The following is a 20,760-nucleotide window of genomic DNA, read 5'->3' on the forward strand; positions in this document are numbered from 1 at the left end:
CCACAGACACATGTTCACAACCACAGACACATGTTCACAACCACTGAGCCACAGACTTAAAATTCAGAAAAAAAACTAAAAGCATTAGTGTGTTAAAAAAAACTGTCACCGTTCATCATTGACCACATTAATGTGATAACACGTTAACGTGCCAAGCACTAATATTTTTACAAATCACTAATGACCCAAATTAGTTTATAACAACTTTTCATATTAATACGGCTCTTTTAAAATTAACTTTAAAAATATTTGTTTCACAGCAATTTTTTTTGTAGCAAAGATACATGAATATATTCTCATTACTGCATATAAAAAACAACTTTCATTCCTTGTTGTAAATTTAATTTCTTTATACACTTAAAAATGCTACTTACTGAAACCCCACAGGGAACAATTTGCCTTTGCAAGCTGAAAGTTCAGTCAGCACACCTAACTTCTCAATCTGCAAGGAACCTGTGACAAGACAAAGAGAAAAATGAGTTAAGCCGATTTTTATAAATGAATAACAGCAGAGACGGAGACAAATCACCAAGTGATGACTATTTTCCTTCATCTTAACAAAAAACTGGACACATAGGATTTTATTAAGTCATTCTGGACAGTCAAGCAAAATCCAAGTTGGTTTCACAGTCGAGGCAGTAATTACACACTGAACAGATGCCACACGTCATTTGTTATCAAACTCTTTATCCTGCAGACACTCATCTAAAGAGCTCTGGAACCAGAGAATGTTTTTCCATTCAGGCTGCACCGAGCAGATACCTCTTGATGGAACCAAATACCAAACCCTAATATGAATGTGCGTTCAGACACATCTCTCTATTAGAACATTTAGTTCAAATCACACATGCACTTTCCAGGACTGTAAGCAGAATCTTAGCTTTTCACAGAAAGTCACACATGTTCATGTCTTCACTGCATAAATATTTCTGTGTACCTGATTCTTAGCACATAGTGTCTTGAAAAGGTTTAATGTAAATAACACATATTTTATATAAGTACAACAACAACAATAATAATCTGGAAGCAACATCAGTTAAGAAAAAACATCTTACCAATCATCACGTTGATCAGTTCAGGTTCCACGCCAGTCAGGAACTTTCTGCGAAGGCTGATACCTTCAAAATCCACATAAACTCTGTGGTTTACTTCAAACTCCTGACCAGTTATCATCTACACAACAAAGAACACTCAGTAAGAGCACATCAATTCAAGTCTGCATGTCTAAACTGTAGCACTAGCCAATTAGAAATAGAATGTACCCTGCCACTGATGAGATGCCGATGTTTGTAGCAGTAGACTTTTTTATCATCCTGGAATACACACTGCCGGGAGCGGGCGCACATGAAGTGGTAGTTACTTTGACAAGAAGTCAAACAGCATCCCACAGTGGCGCCCGTCTGATTACAGCGTTCACATCGCTGATGAGATTGGGAAGGATGGGGGTGAAATACAGACATAAACAATGAGTCGAGGTAAAGAAGGAACCGAAATCATGTACAAGAATTCAAACCTGAGAAAGAGCAGACTGGTTTGTAGTTACCAAAGACTTTATCATTCAGTGTGGTATGAAGTAGATGGTTGTAATTGAACCTATATTCCTAATATTAGTGTATGAGTCACATTTAACAACTAAACATAAATCTTTTAGAACTACCGTATTTTTCTTTGTATAAGTCGCAGTTTTTTTTTGCATAATTTACATGCCCTGTGACTTATAGGCCGAAGCGATATATTTATGGATTTTCCCCCCATATTTATAAACTAGGGGTGCAACGATTGAAGTTTTCTGTCCGATCACCGATTTCTAAAACGGCTGACCTGCTGATTCCGATTTTGGCAGATACCGATTTTGTTTTATAAGCGACACTGTCAGGTGCTATAAGTTCACAATGCACCTTCAATTTTCCAATATTATTTTGTTGAAAAATATACCCTTGAACAATATCCTAGAAACAATGCAAACTTGTTTTAACTGGCCATGATGTAGTGCTCTGAAATATAAATGAAGTTCAGACAATTGTTGTTAAAACAAACAAACAGAAAATATCGGTAAAATCGTTTTCTCATGCAAGTATTGGCTGATTTCCGATTTCCTACAATTAAGGAAATCGGGGCCCCTATTATAAACCCTTTTTTGGCTGAGATAGGACGGTTCTCATTCATTCTGACTGAAAAATAAAAAAGAGCAGTACCACTTTCAGCCACTTGTTGGCAGCAGAGTAGTAGCAGCAGTATGGCTTGCTGTTGTATCATGTAATAGAAAAACTGGCCTATAATGACAAATTCAAAAAAGTTCAAGACAAAAACAACTGGACTTTATTTATTATACTTTACTTTAAACTTTATAGTTTTTTTTCCCCCTGAACTTTTTTGAATTCACCATGTCCTGGATGACTGAGAATCTTTACCAGCTTTTAATGACTCAATCGGCCTGCCACAGCCTCCCCACCTTGGTTTTGCTTGCTGTTTGGACCGACCGTCAATCCAGCTGCACTACCCCGGCGAAATGCAGCTGATTTGACCATTAAAGTGCATTTATTAAGCAAATGTTAGACTGACACACACCTTTGTTATAATTTCGAGCAAACAAATAATTGTTTTTAAGTGTTAATCTTGTTAAATTCTTGTTAAAGTCCTCCCGTGCACGCTCCTGCGGCCGCCATTTGGTGGCCCATCGTTTTTTGGCACAACACCGGTCCACATTTCCGGGTTCGGCCCACATTTCCAGGTTGTCAGCGGTGACATGTAACGCGACGCATCAGCAGCGATGCATAATACATGCGACGTATAATACATGTGACGTATAATAGATGCGACGTATTTATGGATTTTTCCACTTTATTAGACAAATATGGACTGATGCGACTTATATGGCGGTGCGATGCGGATGGAGGAAAATACGGTATTTTGAACCAACCATCAAGCGCCCCCTCGCGACAGCGCTGTGCACGTGCAGCAGAGAACCATTGTCTTCTTCAAACACCTCTGCGGACCACAGACAGCAGTTGATGTGTGCCCACTCATTCTGGCCCAGGTACAGTAACCTGCCAGCCTCCTATGGAGCAACACAGGAAGTGTTTTGAGTTACTATTAAAAAGAAAAATCACAGACAGCAGTGACACCGTTTCACGTTTATCTCTTTTCTTACATTAGGTTTCAGGTCACCATATTTTTGGCACAATGAGCACTGCCGTTCATCATCTGTAGTCCATCCAGTGTCTAGATCAGCTTTTGAAAGTCTGCCTCTCCTCCCTATAAAACACGACAATCATAAACACTTAAAACACCCTACTAGAAAAAATATATAATTTTAGAATGCTAGATTTGCCATAGCTAAATTATTATTTTTTTTAGAAATTACAGAATTACCTTTGACTTTGAGAGTCCTGCTGGTTTTAAAATTATTCCAGTTTGCTGGATCTCCTGACATAGGAGACATTGCCTCTTCCTCCTTTATGTCAAGGCTTTGTCCATTATCTTCCTGCAGGAGACCCAGTGGAGGCCTGGACAAGAGCGCCTTCCTCTCCTGCCACTGGGCATAAACATGCTCTGTTGTGGGAGGATGAATAGCCTGGGACAACATCCCCCTAAAGAAGGAAGTAGATGTTAAACTGCTGACAAATGTTAATGTTGTAAAAGAAAACATGCAACTATTTCTGCAACACAGGCATGTGGGAGTTAGGATAAATGCATCCGTCACATAAGCCTGTTCACTGAATGTAAATGAATAAAAGGTCAACTTTACTCACAACGGCAAGCCTTTAGTGGAAATGTTCCACAGCTTTGGGTCCTGGCCGTTGAACCAGTTAAACACCTCTTCAAGGAGCTACAAAGGAAAAAAATCATCACATTAATTTCAAATAGCAACTTTTTTTATATTGTAATTTTACTGGCAGATGCCAGCATAAAAGCAAACAGCTTTCAAGAGAACAATGGGCAACTTTAGTGGTAAGTCGAGGGGAAAAACTCTGTCCTTTTCACTCTTTGATTGTACTGCACCTTTAAGTAGTACGAGCGTGCGAGGGCAGTAGGTCTTTTCTCATCGGGAAGATGTTCTTCTAGTTCAAGTCTCTTTCGCACCACCTGAACCACATCTTCATGGAACATTTTCTATAAAAAAAGCATTTATGTCATAAACATTAATTCTCCCTTTTATGTACAAACAATAACTAAAAACATTTATGACAGTATGAGGTGACGTGCCAATAATACTACGTTGGGGTGTAAGACGACAAAATTAAAAGCGTAGTTTCCTCAAATAATTGGGGTGGCCAGTTGTTCCCCCTACCATTACACAAGGAGGGTGCCCCGCCCTGTCAACAGAACCCAACTGTGGTCTCTTGACAGAGACATCTTGAATTGGTTTGATGACAAAAGGCAATCAATTATAAACGCACAGACAATAATAACTTTGTGAAAGTTTTATTAAAACTTGTTCAGTGGTTTAGGAAAAAAATTGCCATAACACAAACAGAAATAATATTAACAGATAATGCCAAATTTAAAAAAAAAAAGTTAACTGGTTGTAGATGTACATCCAATGATTGCTTCCTGAAGATGTCACTGTAAAATCACTGTAATGCCACTTTAATTGGTGTTATGTCACTTTATCTGTGCTGCTGATTATCCATGCTGCTGATTTCTCACCTTTAAGCTGCTGTACTCGTGCCCATCTGCTCACAACACTCATGTTCAGGCTGCTGTTTAATATACTGTATTATTTTACCATACATTATTATAGTTTAGCGTATATTTTAGATCCTTGTATACCGTTTCTTTTTTATACTTTATATTTTGCTATTGTGGAGTGTAACTGGGGCCTTGGGAACACAATTTCGTTCCACCTCATGTACCACATGTGATGTGAATTACAATAAAGAACAGTGAACCTTGATTTCATTCAAATCTATTCCACGGTTCATGAAATATCGTGTTAACGCACTGTTGATTCCAGTAGTTAATGGAAAACATTTAAACACCAATCTCATACGATCGCCACATGCTGCACCAGTCAGTGAATTAACTGTAGCCACTTCAATCAAAAGAGGAAATTTTTGATTGAAAACTTTGATTTGCCTGCATTCTAGTAGTTTATTATTCTGTAGGTTTCAGCTGAGCTACTGTAAATGTAGCGCAAAACAATTGCTACATTTACTGGCTTCAGCTGGTATGTGGAATGTTTCAGGCTGTACAAGCAGAAAAGTTTCCAGGAGAACATCTGGGCGCACGGCCTTGGTTTGCAACTTTCTATCTAAACAATCCACAAAAAGTTTGAAACTGTTTTTTTTTTTAAAGACAGATGAGACCAATGTTAAAAGGATTGGCCATAAAGTTTAAAGTTGTTTGGAGAAAAAACAGAGCTTAGCACAAACTGTAAAGAACAGAGGTGGAGGGCTGATGATTTGTTTTATTTTGCAGCTGAAGGGCACTTTTCAGTCGACCGTGAACTTTTTTGGGATTACGCAAGACGACTATGATCCAAAGAAAAGCAATAGTTGTACACCAGAATTACTGAAAACGAAAATAATGTGACAATACCAGTTAAATTCTAGAATGAAATTACCATGAAAGTTTGTGTTAATATTCTAAAAGATACAAAAAATAAAATTACATTTATTTTATTTTTTGGTAAAAAAAAAAATCACATCAACCAAGAAAACAGTTTGAAATCATGATGTAAAATATTGCTCTGCACTTACCAGTGATGTATACAGGCCTTTGTCAAACTTCTTGCCAACAGCTCGGAGGTCACAGGCTGGCTGCCCTTCCAGTCCACTGTCAGGATCGACCATCGTTTCACACTGAAACCAAAGTCAGTTTGTTTTATTTGTCCTGGATTAATGTAGACAAGTTTCAGAACAATATCAACCAAATAAAACAGATGAGCTATTTAAGTAAAAACACTTGTCAAATGTGTCTGATGATTGATTTTTCTTTGAATATCAATGCTGAGGGAGATGCAAGTATTCTGACAGTAAAACTGAGCTCACCTACGACCATAGTTTCCATTTTATAATACTTTATTAAAAAAAATGACAGAAAAAAATCTGGGGGCATTTATTTTGAGGAAGGGGGACAGGTATTCTGTCAAAAACCCCAAGTGGAAACACACCAACAGAAAATAAACTGGCTATACAAAAATCACTGCCCATCTCTACCAAATCATCTTCTTTCAGCTGTTCCCTCCTCAGGAGTCTCCATAATGAGTCCTCCTCCTCCATCTCACTCTGTCCTCACTCCATCTACCTCCATGTCCTCTCTAACTGCATCCATATATCTCCTCTTTGTCTTTTTCCTGGCAGCTGCATTTCTAACATCCTTCTACCAGTATACCCACTGTCCCTCCTCTCGACATGTCCAAACCATCTCAGTCTGGTCTCTCTAACTTTATCTCCCAGTTGTTCAACCTGTGCTGTACCTCTGATTATCTCATTCCTAATTTTATCCATCCATGTCACTCCTAAGAACCTCAACATCTTCATTTCTGCCACTTCCAGTTCTTTCTCAAGACTCAGACAGTTATTACCCACAGCTGTCATTACTGCACTCTTGATAATAATACTGAATAACTGACAATAATAACATTGCACTAAGCTACATCTTATTGTTGCTGCACTATGTGGCTGTATTATGTATGCATGTCATGTATGTCGTATCTTGGGCCATATATCACGTAAGTCACTAAATAACCATCATAATTCAATTATCTCAATGTTACTCACTACCTGTGCAATAACGTCACACAACCTGTGTAGTACATGTTAGTTATGTGCATTCTATAGTATATCATGTGCATTTAAGCCTATATGACAGCCTGTGAAATATATATTTATACAAATTCATCCTACTTGCATAGTTATATTCTACTATGTTGTTGTTTACAATATTTCTTTTGGACCTTGTAAATATTATATTTCTATTTATTTATTTGTTCTGTACCCTTACTGCATGCTTTAGTATTTCTTGTTTGTTTTTGTTGTTTTTAACTAGTTGAATCGTTTTTTTCCCGTCCCGTTCCGTTTCATTGCATTGTTGACCTTGTGTTAACCTGCATATGACAAATAAACAATAACTTATAACATAACTTATATTGTCTTTTTGTCAATGCCACCGTCTCCAGACCATACAACATAGCTGGTCTCATAATCGTCTTGTAAACCTTACCTTTGATCTTTGCTGCAACACATTTGTCACAAATCACTCTTGAAACTTCTTTCTATCTACTCCATCCTGCCTGGACACTCTTTTCCATCTCTTTACCACACTCCAGTTTAACTGGACAATGGACTCCAAGTGCTTGAAGTCCTGCACCTTTGTGACCTCTGCTCCTTGTAGCCTCACTGTTCCACCTGTCTCCCTCTCATTCACACACATGTACTCTGTCTTACTACGGCTGACTTTCATTCCTCTTCTTTCAAGTGCATACCTCCACCTCTCCAAGTTTTCTTCCACCCGTTCCCTGTTCTTACCACAGATCACATTGTCATCTGCAAACATCATAGTCCACGGGGATTCCTGCCTGACCTCATCTGTTAGTCGGTCCATCACCAGAGCAAACAAAAAGAGGCTCAGAGCTGATCCTTGATGCACTCCCACCTCCACTTTGAAGCTATTGCTGATTTGCCATTGGTAAGTGTAGCCCCACTTGGCACTCCTCTTCTCGGTTATTCTCAGGTGTGGGTGATTTGCCACTAAGTGGAGGCTGACCTGCTTCCCCGCTCTGTGGGCAAGATCGTAACTGGTCTTTTTGTGATCGAGCCATTCTGCCCGTTGTGGTCCTTATCCCTATAATCGGACGTGAATTTTGTCAGCTCATCTCAGCACTGCTTTTAAGTCCGGGCATAGTTATCAGTCATCAGAACTTTACAACATCGGGCCGAATGCGTCCCCACAAAGACAGAAGGGAAGGAAAAGGAACTGAAACACGTTCAAGAAGCTCTTCTAACATGTGGATATCCTAACTGGGCTTTTGTCAAGTCAGCGAGGAAATCTACAAAACACACCAATAAACAGAAAAAGGAGAACAACAGACGTAAAAACATTGTCATCCCTTATGTTGCTGGAGTATCAGAGAAATTCAGAAGGATCTTCAACAAACACAAGATCCCAGTACATTTCAAACCCAGCAGGACTCTCAGACAGAGGCTGGTCCACCCTAAGGACAAGACACCCATACACAAACAGAGTGGTGTAGTGTCTGCGGTCCAATGCAGCGAGGACTGTCCAGACCTCTACATTGGAGAAACTAAACAGCCTCTTCACAGACGCATGACTCAACACAGGAGAGCCACCTCCTCTGGACAAAATTCTGCAGTTCACCTCCACCTCACAGATAAGGGACACTCTTTTGAGGACCAAAATGTGCACATTTTGGACCGAGAACACAGATGGTTTGAGAGGAGGGTGAAGGAAGCAATTTATGTAAAAAGAGAAAAGCCGTCTCTTAACAGAGGAGGAGGCCTCAGATTCCCTCTTTCAAAAACATATAATGCAACTTTAAAACAGATCCCCAGCCAGTTTTCACACCTGATGGGAACAGAGGGGCCTCGACTGTGAATTAGAGGAACAAAGACCTACTGTTTAGGTTTTTAGGTGTGAACTGCCAATCTACATATATGTGTGTGTCTTATGTGTGTGTGTGTCTTATCTCACTCAGCCTTATAACCTGTATCTCTCACTCTCTGCTCTTTGAATTGAGAAAGCTCCTCGGATGAGGAGCGAAACGTCTTCTGTTACAAATAAAGTCCAGTTGTTTTTGTATTGAACGCTTTTTGAATTCACTCCAGATTTTCTTACACAACACCACAGCTCCTCCCTCGGCCCACTGTCATGCTTTTTTTCTAAATCCATAAAGACACAATAAAGTTCTTTCTGACCTTCTCTGTACTTCTCCATCAGCATCCTCAAAGTGAAGATGACATCTGTGGTGCCTTTTCTTTGTTAAAAAAAAAAAAACATACTGTTGCTCAAATCAGCCACCTCTCGTCTAAGTCTAGCTTCCACAACTCTCTCCCAGATCTTCATGTGACTCATCAACTTATTTCCTCTGTAGCTGCTGCAACTCTGTACATCACCCTTGTTCTTAAAACCATATATTTGCAGCATTAATACACAGTTGCCACATTACAGCTGTTATTTATTTATTTTCCCCCATAAAGAAGTAGGGTAATTTTTCTACCTGTGAGCACGTAACAAGGTGCTGGGTGAGGGTGGAGGAGAGTAGGCAAGCTAGCACCTTCTCCACCCCCGCCCGGAGTTCAATGTAGAGCAGCTCTCTCCATGCACTGGGCTGGGTCACACTGCACGGCTGACATGAATACACCACACTCTCAGGCAGGCTAGACAGGATCTCATACAGCTCATCTGAAATGTTTATAGAAAAAATAGGCTGTTATTTCTGTTTATACGCAGTTTTCTCAGTAGCAAAACTAAAAATTGAACCCAGAAAGTGTTTCATCACTAATAATAACCACTTAAAATGTAATGCCATAAAAAAAGTGGGAAATCACCTGTTAAATCCTCACACTTGGCATGCACCCAGTGGTTACATGTGCCACACTGCATCATCTGGCTGTCATAGTCATTGTCTTCATAACATTTAAAACAGATCGGACAGTAATTACCTGAAAACAAACAAAAATAAAGGATAAAAATATACATTTCCACAATTCATCATAGTTAAAAGAATAAAACAAAATGCTAATTAATCGCCAAGGTGAAAAAATCTCCCCTCACCCTGGTCATAGAGTTTAGAACAGTCTGGACAGAGGCCTTTGTCATGGTTCCAGTCCGTGTCCCAAGTCTTCCCTGGTGTGACACTACAGCTTTTGCACCTGATGCACGTCATACAAACCTGCAGAGAGACAGGCATATTGGTAGGAGAACAAAACATGGATGCAATAAGCATTGATGGCTTAATGTTGTCTTGAACTCATACCCAGGCCTTCCTCTTCTTGGGCTGCTTTGAATAGTTTGGTCCCAAACAGGAAGCGTGATAACAGTTCTGGCAGCGTTCACATTCCAGTAAAGGCTGAGAGGGGCAATGGCAGAAAATAAAGTGACGCATTAGTAATATGAATTCAAAGGCACTAAAACAAACCAGATTGAGGGATTATCTCTCATTACCTTAGAGAGCTTGTTCTTTCTTCCGCACACATGACAGAACTTGCAGCGCCGGCAGCACCAGTTTTCTTTGTTCTCCTCAGACGGGCGCTCGGCGGGTTCGAGACAAAACTGGTGGAAGGGCTCACAGCACACCTGGCAGTACAACATCTGTACAAAGAAATTCACAAAACAATATCAGAAGACAATGACATACCAATACAAACTAAGAGTTTACAAATGTAAAGAAATGAGTAAAAACTTCTGAGCAGTCACCTCATGTTGACCTTTACTGGCACAAAGGAAGCAAACGTAGGGTGGCATGAGAGGCGCAGAGGTCAGTACACTTAAACCCCCCATACTCCAGACGTTTTCCAAGGTGCAGTCCTCCTGAAGACGAGACAGATAAGACTGATCACAAAACAGCACAGTCTATGAATCGAGAGGCAGAACCTGAGGCGAGTGTATGTTTGATTGTATCACTTCTCCAATAGTTTTATGCAACGATAAAACTGATGAACTTATATTTGTAAGATGATGACGGCTTGGCTAAAACCCCATGCTAGTTTGTTTTAAGTGAAAACTGTCAGCAATGCACTTACAAGAAGAGAAGATTCACTAAAAACTCCTTCACTGACCTCTACTGGGCAAAAAATGTACAGAATCTAACCCACTGTGTGAGCTTGTGTTCCCTCGTGCAACTTGAGTGGAATAATGTCTAAAAAGCCAAACAAAAAAAAAAAAACTAACTTTTTTTTTTAATTAATTGGACTAAACCATTCTCTGCTCATCTGGCCTCCTTAAAATATAAGGAAACATATTTTAGCTTGTTAAAATCACGCAGAAAACAACAGCCCACCTTGAAGTCGACCCTGATTTTGTGAGTTGGTTTAGAAGATTCAACTTCTCGCTGCTCGAACCCGTGAGCCAGGGCAGCGAGGACACTGGGAGGGGTCTGCTCCAAAGAGCTCTGAGATGGAAGAACCTGAGAGACGAATGGAAACTTGAAACGTTTCTATCTTGTTTAGTATTCATCACAGCATTTCATAGCTACACTGCAGAATTTTCAGAAAAAGGTGTTACAAAGGTTAGTTCTGTAGTCCAATCAAAGCGTGAGCTCCAAATAAAATGCCCCCCACCTTCTCAGGTTTCCGTCGACTCTGCGATACCCGATGAGAACTAGATTTGCGTTGTCTGACTTCATCGTCTGAAAAGTCTTCCAAGAACCCATCCAGAGACACAAAGTCTTCAGAACAAGAGGGAAACATTTTATTATTTACACAACTTGTTACTCTAACATAAAATATACAGTAGTCCCTCGCTACTTCGCAGATTCGCTAGAGCGCGGTTTTTCAAAATAAGGTTGAACATGACACAATTGGCTGACTGATGGATGAGCCATGGGTTGTTTATTTAAAATAAATTATTTTAAATGATTTTGCACTGTGTATGCAGCCCACAAGTGCAGGGGAAGCTCCCTCCTGCAGCTGATCAGCTGATCTCCTTCTCTGCTGCACACATTTCTCCTGCTGCAGCTTTGTGAAGGGTTAACAGTTTGCTGTCCAGATGGACCGATCGACTTTTGTCTTCCAACTTAAAATTCAAAGTATGTCACATCGTAAAATCATCTTAATCACAAAATATAAAAGTGTTAAAAGTTATTTTGACTGATTTTAGAACTTCTATGTTCAGTTGTTGAAGTGTAATTGATCAAGAAGTACATTTCTGCTCAGTGCTGCAGAGCGATTAACCTTTTGATGTCCTGCTGCGCTTCTCTTCAATTTAAATTTAAATCCTGTAACATTGTAAATAAACAATCCATACTCCATGGATTGTTTATTTACAATGTTACAGGATTTAAATTTAAATTGTTTATTTAAGGAGAGATTGAGAGTAACAGGTGATGAGTGTGATTGCAGCCTGGCACATGTCATGACAAAGTTTACTGAACTTGAACTGAACTTGGACTACTGTCCCCATTTTGCGAGTTTTCACTTATCGTGGGTGGGCGTGGTCCTTAACACCCGCGATAAACGAGGGACCACTGTATTGCATATGAAGAAATTAGGTTTTATGATGTAATGAGTTTAAAATAACTTGCAACGTCTCGTGATTCTTCTCTAAATGGTAAAACAAAAATGACCTTGACTGAAGCGAGGTCCAGCCCCCCGTCTCCTCCCCGGTGAGGCAGAACTAGAGAGGGTCTTCTCGTCCAGGTCTGACTCGTAATCCACCAGGTCAAAATAAACTCGCGGTTTTACGACACGCTTCGGCTGCTTCCTCACTGACGGACTGTTGCAGTCTGTGTGGAGACCAGATGGCGAGTCCCCGGCTGCGTCGTTCCCTTCGTCGTTACTAGAATGACCCCCGCTGAGAGACGACCGCCTACGCTTCGTGGAACCTTAGAAAAGAAGAAAACCGTTAAAACGGTTCCTTAGCTGCATGCTAAACTTTAGAAAGAAAAAAGACACAGCACCATGACAGCTGGCTGAATGATAAAATGGAAAAAAAAAACCTTTGGGAACGGTTCTGCCACTAAGTCTGCGTGCTTTCCTCTCTTCGATTTGATCACATCTCTTATACCTTATGGTTAAAGAAAAAATCAAGTTACTTTTGAACATTGAGCTGTTCAATCCAACACGCAGTAATCCAGTTAACTTACACACAACACTGCCGCTTTGTGTTGGGACCACCAAACTTGGGCTTGTCGAGGCAGTTGATGCACTTGCCACAATCGTCCTCGTGGTTGCAGCCTTTGCACACTCCACACCTCCGAGAGCGGTACCCAAAAGGCCCCAGTCCTTTCCGTTTCACAAAATTCGATGACTTCTTACACTTTGTTACTTTCTGATCTGACAGTCCCGGGCTGTCGGACTCCGACATAGACCCAATATCTGCAAGAGCAAACATATACGACAGGAATGAGAAAACAAAGACACCACAGCTAGTGATTGGGTCACAGTTCTTGTGGAAACCATTAAAGCTTGTTTTTCTAAATGTTCTTGCAACAGTACCTGTTTAGATATGAACAGAAGAAGCAATGGTAGTCCTGTGTTCATCCATATACTAATGCTCACATTCATGAAAGAAATCAAGGTAAATGTATAAATCATTGTGGTAACAACCTTGATTGACAGCTGACGGGGAAATGCCAGATCTCTCATGCAGAGGCAAGGCGCTTAATCTGGGAATGTCGTCGGGTACCAAGGCTCGAGGCTGCCCCAGCACCACCGAGGCAGCACGACACACATGCTTGATCCGTGGCCCCCCGGCTCTGCGGAACTCCTGGCAAAGTGGGGAGATGAGCTGTGGCTGCAGAAGGGAGTGAGGAGAAACCTCTTCAGGATATTTTAATTCAAATCAATCATCATTAATCGTTGCTAGATCTATTTTTCAGGTATAAGTTAAAAATAGAGATGGAAAAGAAGATTTCCATTCGGATCAATTGCCCCCACCCCCCATTGTGGGGCATATTGATCCGACCACTCACTTGTCCTTGAAGTGGCTCCGTCTTGACCGGCACATCAGGATAAAGCTGCATCCTCTGCTTCCTCCTTTGTCTCTTCGAGGAGATATCGTGCGACCTGGTTCCGGCTGGGCCAAACAACAGCTGCGAGGTTAAAATCAAAAACAAGGCGTCAGTTTTAAGGCCAAGAAAACATCCAGAACATTTCATACTTTTACAACAGGTATGCACCAAACTACAGTTAAAAAGGTAAGAATCATGGGAAACAATCATAGGCACTTACTCAATGAAAAGGAAAAATCACTTGCATCACTTTAACTGGTGAAGTGTGACTTATCTGACGCTGATGTATTCATTCATACCCATCTACTCACTACAGACTCATTGTTAAACCCTTATATACTGCTTTTTTTTAATACTTTATATTTTTGCTATTTTTGGGTGTAACTTGAGTACAAAATTTTGTTCCAACTCATGTACCACATGTGATGCAAATGACAATATACTTGAACTAAGAAGATGGAGCAGACCATTTTATAACAAACATCCATCTCAACAACTAGAAGTCGTCAAAAAAGAATAAACTTTTGATCTTACCCCAGAGGACTTAAGCTGCTTCTGCTGATCAATTTTAATGAGTTGAACCTTGGCTTTCCTGAGGAGATTCAACATTCTTTTATTTGCCCCAGTGAGGCGTGACCTTTGTGGCACTCCCTTTTCGAAGGAACCAAGATGAACGCCTTCGTCCGACTTCTGCACTGGCTGCAGCTTCTCTGTAAATCAAGTCGACTATTGTCATTTTATTACAGCTGCACGACTGATGCATTTTAAATTTTAACACTGTTACCTGAGTCAAGCTGGGCAGAGTCATTTCTTGCTAAATCTTCCTCTTGGCTTGGTTGTAAAGTAAGTGTGTTGGAGTTGGAGGTCCGAACGCACACAGCAACCTTTCTCACCACTCCAGGAGAATCAAGGTCTTCGATCTTGAGCTTGGACTTGTCTTTTTCTGTGCTCGTGTCCCGCTGTCTCAGACTTATGCTCATGACCTCATCATCCAGTCCTTCTGCTAAATCAACGGGAGGCTGAGGCGGCTTACTCACAGGCTCAACCTCTGGTGTGCTTCTGCTCTTTGGAAGCCCCAGGTGCGGCTTCTTTAGTCTTTGATAAATTTTGAGATGAGCTGCTTGCTTGTTAAACTTGGGTGAACTTTTCTTTTTCAAAGAGTCAACAAGGTCCAGTGGTGGTTCTGGAGCTTTATCCATCGTAGATGATAAAAAGAGGTCGTCGCATTTGCTCTCTGGGATTTTGTCCAATGCATACACCTCCTCGCTAGAGTCGTCTGAAAGGTGCCACTTGAAGCTCGAGTTATTTAGAAGGGGCTCTTTCAGTTCATTTTTGCCAGACTTTCGCTCAGAAAACAGACCTTCTGCTAAATCGAGCTCGTCGTCCAGGTCCTGAGCTGAAAACACATCAACATCTAACTGAGCTTCACTCAGTATATCTTCCTCATCCATGGAAAAGATGGGGGATATGGCTCTGTCTGCGTCGTCGTCTCGCCTCTTTACTGGACGAACTGGCAAGCCCAGCTGTAATCCCTTTTTCGGGGAGTTTCTTCGAGGTAACACAGACATCCCAGCGTCATCCATGAACCTCTGCGGAGTCTTAATAACTCGCGAGGACCTAGCACTTACAACGGGCATGATGAAGTGCTTGATGTTTTTGACAAACTTTGACTTACCAGGCTGAGCGCTCACATCCGTTTGTCCTGAGTCTACTGGGGTGTCCGCTGCTTCTTGCTTCAAACTCCCCTTTTCCTGTCCCACTTCCATCAGTGCAGAAATGATTTGAGATGATTTGGACCCTGTGGGTTCAATAAAATGAAGACCTGGCTGTTTCTTCTTGTACTTTTTCTGTATTCCAATGAGTTTAGAGCTCGGAGATGAAGCAGGATCTGCCAACGATTCCGAATTGTTATCATCTACCTCACTGACCCTTTGACGTTTAGCTAATTTAAGAGCAAACTTCCCATCTCTGCCTCTGCGTTTGTATTTTGGACGCTGTCCAATTAAGTTTTTGCGTCTCTTTTTTAATTTCTTGGCAGATTCCTTTAATGTTTTTAAATCACTTGCTTGACTTTCCAACACGGCTGAAGGCTGACTATCGATTAACTGCATATCTGGTTCCTCTTTAACTGGTGGCTGTTTATGCTCTTCTTCCACTAGTCCAGTGTCTTGTTTGGTCTCTGTTAGATCCTCTTGCAGTGCACCTTCTTTTGCCTCTGGCTGACTTACTTCTATGGCTGGAGGCTGAGCATTTTCCTTTTGAACAGGCTCTAAGTCAATAGAATCAACAACAGGAGTTGCGTCTACCGTTGTATCAGGAGAAACAGCCACCACCTTCTTCTGAACACGCTTCTTTTTCCTTACTTTACTATTTCTAGGTTTTCTAGGCCTGGAAGGCACAGGTAAGGGTTTAGCCTCTTCAGGCTGTGGCTTTACTTCTTTCTCTTCCTCTTGCAGACAAACTTCACCTGGCAACTGCGCAGGAACTGCACCTGGCAACTGAGCAGGATCGTGCGTAATCTTTGAGGTGTCCTTCTCGAGAACTTCGGAGGAGTTTACAGTGGTCATCTGTGGTGGAGCCTCAGCCGAAAGGTGACAAGTGTTTGTGGGAAGCGCTTGTGAGGTGGAATCTTCTGTTGAAACCTGAGAAGACTCGACTTGCGCCTGCGGAGCCTCTTCCTCCCGTGCACTGTTTCTTAACTTTCGTTTCTGAGTAGTCACTGGCTTTTGGCGGACAGATTTTGTTTGTGGTGAATCAAGATTTGATGTCCGTCTCCTTAGTTTTGTTGTAGGCGCGGCCTCAACATCCAAAGAAGACGACTTATCCTCAGGAGCTTCGACTGGATCTTTCAAAACATCCTCTTTCTTTTCGGGCACAGAGCTAACCTGCTGGATCAAAAATGACGGCTTTGAGCTTTTACGTTTATTGGGTGAGGAAACCTTTTTGATTTGAAGGGGTGGTACAACCTTTCCAGAATCAATTTTAGGCATTTCTTGAGTAGGCGTCTCAGGTGTGGGTTCTACTTCAGCTTGCTCCAGTGAATTTGATTTTTCCAAGACAACGTTTTGTTGGAGATCCTTCTCAATGCTCGTCACATTTTGCTGTGCGTCGATATTCTCCTGTTTTGATTTTTTACCCCGTCGTTTTACACTTTTGGTGATGCTGGTATCACTGGGAGGGAGCTGATCCACTTTGCAAACGGCCTCCGTTGGTACTTTGACCTCATTTCCAGCACCCAGAGTCTGACCCCCTTCATTCATCAACGCTAAAGTCCAGATATGTTTTCTTCGTTTTTTCTTGCGAGATGAAGTCTTCGCACTGGCATGCGGATCGTATTTAGGGTTTTTGATCTTTATTAACTTTAGGCTTGGAACCCTCATTTCCTCACTTTTACAAGACAAATTGTCTCTGTTTTTTATAGCCAAATGATCAGGCTCTGTGGAAGCTGAGTCTTGATTTTCTGGCACTGAAGCGTTTTTATTTAGCCGCTTGCTTTGCCTCCGTCTTTCTCTACCAGCTAATGGTTTGGCCTCAACTTTATCTGGAACTTGTGATGTAGATTCTGTCAGAACAGTAGTAGTTTTACTCAGATTTTCTGTTTCAGGTACACTGTTTGTGTCTGTTTTAAGGACTGGGTTAGTAACTCTGTTGCTCCGACGTGTCACTTGTTTACCTGCAGAACCCTGAGGAGCAACCACTTTCTTTTTCTTTAATTCCTTTTTGTTCGGTTTTGGCTCTACACACTCACTGTCCTTTCTGGTGTCAGTCAGTTCTTTCTCTGTTGATTTCTGGTCATCGACCACAACTTTGGCAGTAGTCTGGCTAACAAGTGGTGCTGGCTTCACAGAAGACCTCCCCCGTCTTCTCGTAGGCATGGTCTTCGCTCCTTTATCCTCAGTGCCTTGCTGCTCGTCCACAAATGTTTCTGCTTTTAATTTGATGTGAGCACTTAAAATCTGGTCATCCTGAATGTCCTTCACAACAGGCAGGTCCTGCACTTCTTCTTTCGCCTTCAAAATTTTTGCTGATTTCTTTTGAGGCTCTTTTATAGTTTTCACTTTCTTTTTGGCCACTAACTTTATTGTAATCCTCGGTGTTGCTAAAGGTTTGCTTTTAGCGGACTGTCGATCCGTAGTGTTTTTTCCTTTTGAAGTTTTTGCTGGCTTTATTTCAGAAGCCGCGCTCTGCACTTCTTGCACAGCTTTAACATCTTTAACAGGATCAGGGGGGACAGCTTCCTCCTTCGCTGGTATTTTTCGCGGTGGCTTCTCACTTTTTCGTCTAGATTTTGTGTTGACAGCATCACCTACAAAACATATATTACACTTAATGTATTTTACATTTTTGGTATTTAAAATGTAGCTTTCATACAGTGTTGGAATCAAGTCAGGTAAATTGAGTGCTATTTGTGCATTTAATTAAATATCCCAAGGAATGAAATTACAGCTATATTTTACCTTTGGAAGAAATTGGTTGTGATGTCACAGTTTCCACTGAGCCTTTTTTCTCAGCTTCAAATCCTTTGAAATCATCACCCTTCGAAAAGAAATAGAAAGTAATTAAGGTTTGAAGCCACCTAACAAAAGCTGGTGAAAAAAAAAAATCAAGTAAACGTTATTAAATTATAATTAGAAGCATTGCAATGACAGAGTAAAAGTTTTGTGATGATCATAAACACTATTTCTGAAAGTTCCCACTAAGGAGTGGAGTAACAAAGCAAAGCATTGCGTAGATTTAATCAGCAAAGAAAATCAAACAGTGAATGTGCATCTAAGAAATTAAGAATGTTAATTATATTTGTTATATTCATATAAACACCTTTTTTTTTAAAGTTATAATAAAAGCAAAACGGGGGTACTGTCTCAAACCATTTAACTTAAAAGCAAATCAGACCCAAACAGTAAAACATAGTTTGACACTGCACAACTGTCTGTCCAGATGTGATACATACAGCTGCATGTGATGCAGTGGTGTTAGTGCTGTAAACTATAGTGTTAAAGGTTTCTTTATTTGTCATAAGTCACATTATGTGACAATCCCATGTCTATATTACTATTTACATCAGCTGCTGCACTTAACTCATGAAAATTATTTTCAATCAGTATATATTTGTCAACATTTTATTCTCAAACCAACTACAGCTGCAAAAGCATTGTGTCTTAACAAAAAGCACTTACAGCAGCGTACCTGCTGCATGTGCAGTTACATGGATAATGTAGTTACAACATTGAGCTTTTTTGTTGTTGTTGCTGTATTACGATCAACACTATATTTATTTAAAAGACTGTCAGGATAGGAAAGTTTTTCAAATTAAGAAACGTTTTATTGTATTAAATTGTTTTTTTACTGACAGTGTGTATTGTGCAATAATACTCATGTTGCACTCCAGGGTGTAGAAGTCTTTCTTTGCATTTTCTAATACAAGCTAAAAAAGCTTTAATAATCAGTTAATGTGCTGATCAAGATCTATGTATAACAAAATAATCACCCATAACATGCAAGCTCAGAGAGGAATTAATGGTTCACAAATTTGGCCGAAAGCTACATCACATGGAAGTGCGTCTCTGTGATTAGCTGCAACAACCTCCAAACAGACTATCCTCGTAGTTGTACCAGATCTCCCATGAGTGAGGACTAGAAGACACCGGTGATTGCTTGGGACGATTAAAACTTTAGGTGTGTGCAGCTAGCTTCGGCACACGGCAGTACCATTTAAACCTGCTGTGTTTGCTAACACGAGCTAACAGTTAGCCATCACATTCTAGCGAAAACCGTCTATCACTTCTTACGGCAAACAGGGGCTTCAAAGCTGCAAGTTTAGTTATCGGAGACCTCTACTTCGTGTCCATCTTTAGATTTAAACCCATTTTAGAGAAGCGCTCGACTATGGCGTACGAAAACAAGTGTTAGCGGCTAGTACGTATGGAGCTTTCCCCCCCTTTGTGTTGGCTATTAGCAGCAGGCTAACTGCTCTTCTGGCCCTGTAACGAGTGGGCCGTACATGAAAATAATTGCGGGGCTTGTTTACAAATTAGTATTTTATCTTTCTGTCTCTTAATTTTTTTTAACAGTTAACCATGTTTCGCTTTTACGCATTTAGGCTCTCCCAATAAGCAAGTGAGAACACAGTGCTAATGTAACTCAAAACAGCTTTACTGTCTCAATTTGACATTTTGTGTTACGACCCTTCATTAAATGAATGCTGAACTGAGCTAACGCAAGTTAACGTGTTAGCTACGTTAAGCTAACGTTAGCTAGTAGGATGTTGACATTTCTCCATGGCACTAGTCACACTGCCGTGTAAAGCACTTCATCGTGCGCTTAATGAAAGCATAAAAAGGCAGAATAAAAAAATAAAATAATCGATTTTTGCCTCGGACTGGTACCTTACCTCTTCGCTTCCACTAGAACTATAACCAGCTTGCCCAAGGATCTTGTGGCTTGCCTCAATCCCAAGTAGGCGCAAGTGAGACTGGTCTTCGTTTAACGAAGGACCCAGGTTTGCGGGCCTTGGCCCTCCGGTAGTCACATCGTCAGCCTCTGAGCTTGATCGCCCGAGCTGCCATCGCTTCTCCGAACGCAAACGACTGCGTGATGACCAAGGCCGACCGGGGAAACGACCTCTGGCCGTAGCGGTTCCACCTTGGCCTCCTACGGCAGCTGCGGTTGCTGATCCGCATCCCGCTGCCGCCATCATTGCTTCAACAACAACACACCGTCGGCTAGCAGTTCGAGGACAGACAAGAGGGAAGGCGCGAGCTGGGAGGGGGGAGCCGCAGTGGTGCATGGGAAAATGAGTTTCTTTAGTTGACAGGTTACAAGGTCAGTGTTCAGAGTTTTTCAATGATAAACAGTCACCCCTAAAACTTAAACATAGCACTTTTGCCCCTCAAAATTAAGGCCAAGTTTATCAGTCGCGCTGATAATGAGAAAACTCGACTTGACTTAACGTTTAGGTAACACTCATTTACCTGATTTGTTTCCTGTTTATTTGTAAATTTTAATAAATTTGTTTAGTTTTGAAATGGCTTTATAAAAAGGCTTACTGACGCATTTAACCACTCTATGATATTTTTATTTAATCGTCAGGACTCATTTTAATTTAATAAAAATATTTCAAAGGACCG

General features: G+C 40.9%; 1 protein-coding gene across 1 annotated transcript in view; it reads right to left on the bottom strand.

The window, feature by feature from the left end:
* kmt2bb (lysine (K)-specific methyltransferase 2Bb) overlaps nt 1-20,336 on the bottom strand; it is a 41,961-nt gene extending 21,625 nt beyond the window's left edge. The window contains exons 1-26 of the mRNA XM_037676357.1: nt 20,025-20,336; nt 18,091-18,169; nt 14,418-17,939; nt 14,168-14,343; nt 13,595-13,714; nt 13,230-13,416; nt 12,767-12,998; nt 12,620-12,687; nt 12,248-12,505; nt 11,244-11,350; nt 10,964-11,089; nt 10,381-10,494; nt 10,129-10,275; nt 9,941-10,033; nt 9,739-9,856; nt 9,513-9,626; nt 9,182-9,366; nt 5,703-5,804; nt 4,003-4,113; nt 3,753-3,829; nt 3,373-3,590; nt 3,152-3,255; nt 2,921-3,058; nt 1,263-1,421; nt 1,056-1,173; nt 375-453 (exon numbers count right to left, since the gene is read on the bottom strand). Coding sequence (XP_037532285.1) covers nt 375-453; nt 1,056-1,173; nt 1,263-1,421; nt 2,921-3,058; nt 3,152-3,255; nt 3,373-3,590; nt 3,753-3,829; nt 4,003-4,113; nt 5,703-5,804; nt 9,182-9,366; nt 9,513-9,626; nt 9,739-9,856; nt 9,941-10,033; nt 10,129-10,275; nt 10,381-10,494; nt 10,964-11,089; nt 11,244-11,350; nt 12,248-12,505; nt 12,620-12,687; nt 12,767-12,998; nt 13,230-13,416; nt 13,595-13,714; nt 14,168-14,343; nt 14,418-17,939; nt 18,091-18,169; nt 20,025-20,330 — 7,058 coding nt within the window. The 5' untranslated portion in view covers nt 20,331-20,336. The remainder of the gene's footprint in view (nt 1-374; nt 454-1,055; nt 1,174-1,262; nt 1,422-2,920; nt 3,059-3,151; nt 3,256-3,372; nt 3,591-3,752; nt 3,830-4,002; nt 4,114-5,702; nt 5,805-9,181; nt 9,367-9,512; nt 9,627-9,738; nt 9,857-9,940; nt 10,034-10,128; nt 10,276-10,380; nt 10,495-10,963; nt 11,090-11,243; nt 11,351-12,247; nt 12,506-12,619; nt 12,688-12,766; nt 12,999-13,229; nt 13,417-13,594; nt 13,715-14,167; nt 14,344-14,417; nt 17,940-18,090; nt 18,170-20,024) is intronic.
* Nucleotides 20,337-20,760: the final 424 nt, after the last annotated feature.

This window comes from Nematolebias whitei, chromosome 5 (genome assembly GCF_014905685.2).
Source record: "Nematolebias whitei isolate Nwh7 chromosome 5, NemWhi1, whole genome shotgun sequence".
Classification (NCBI taxonomy): domain Eukaryota; kingdom Metazoa; phylum Chordata; class Actinopteri; order Cyprinodontiformes; family Rivulidae; genus Nematolebias; species Nematolebias whitei.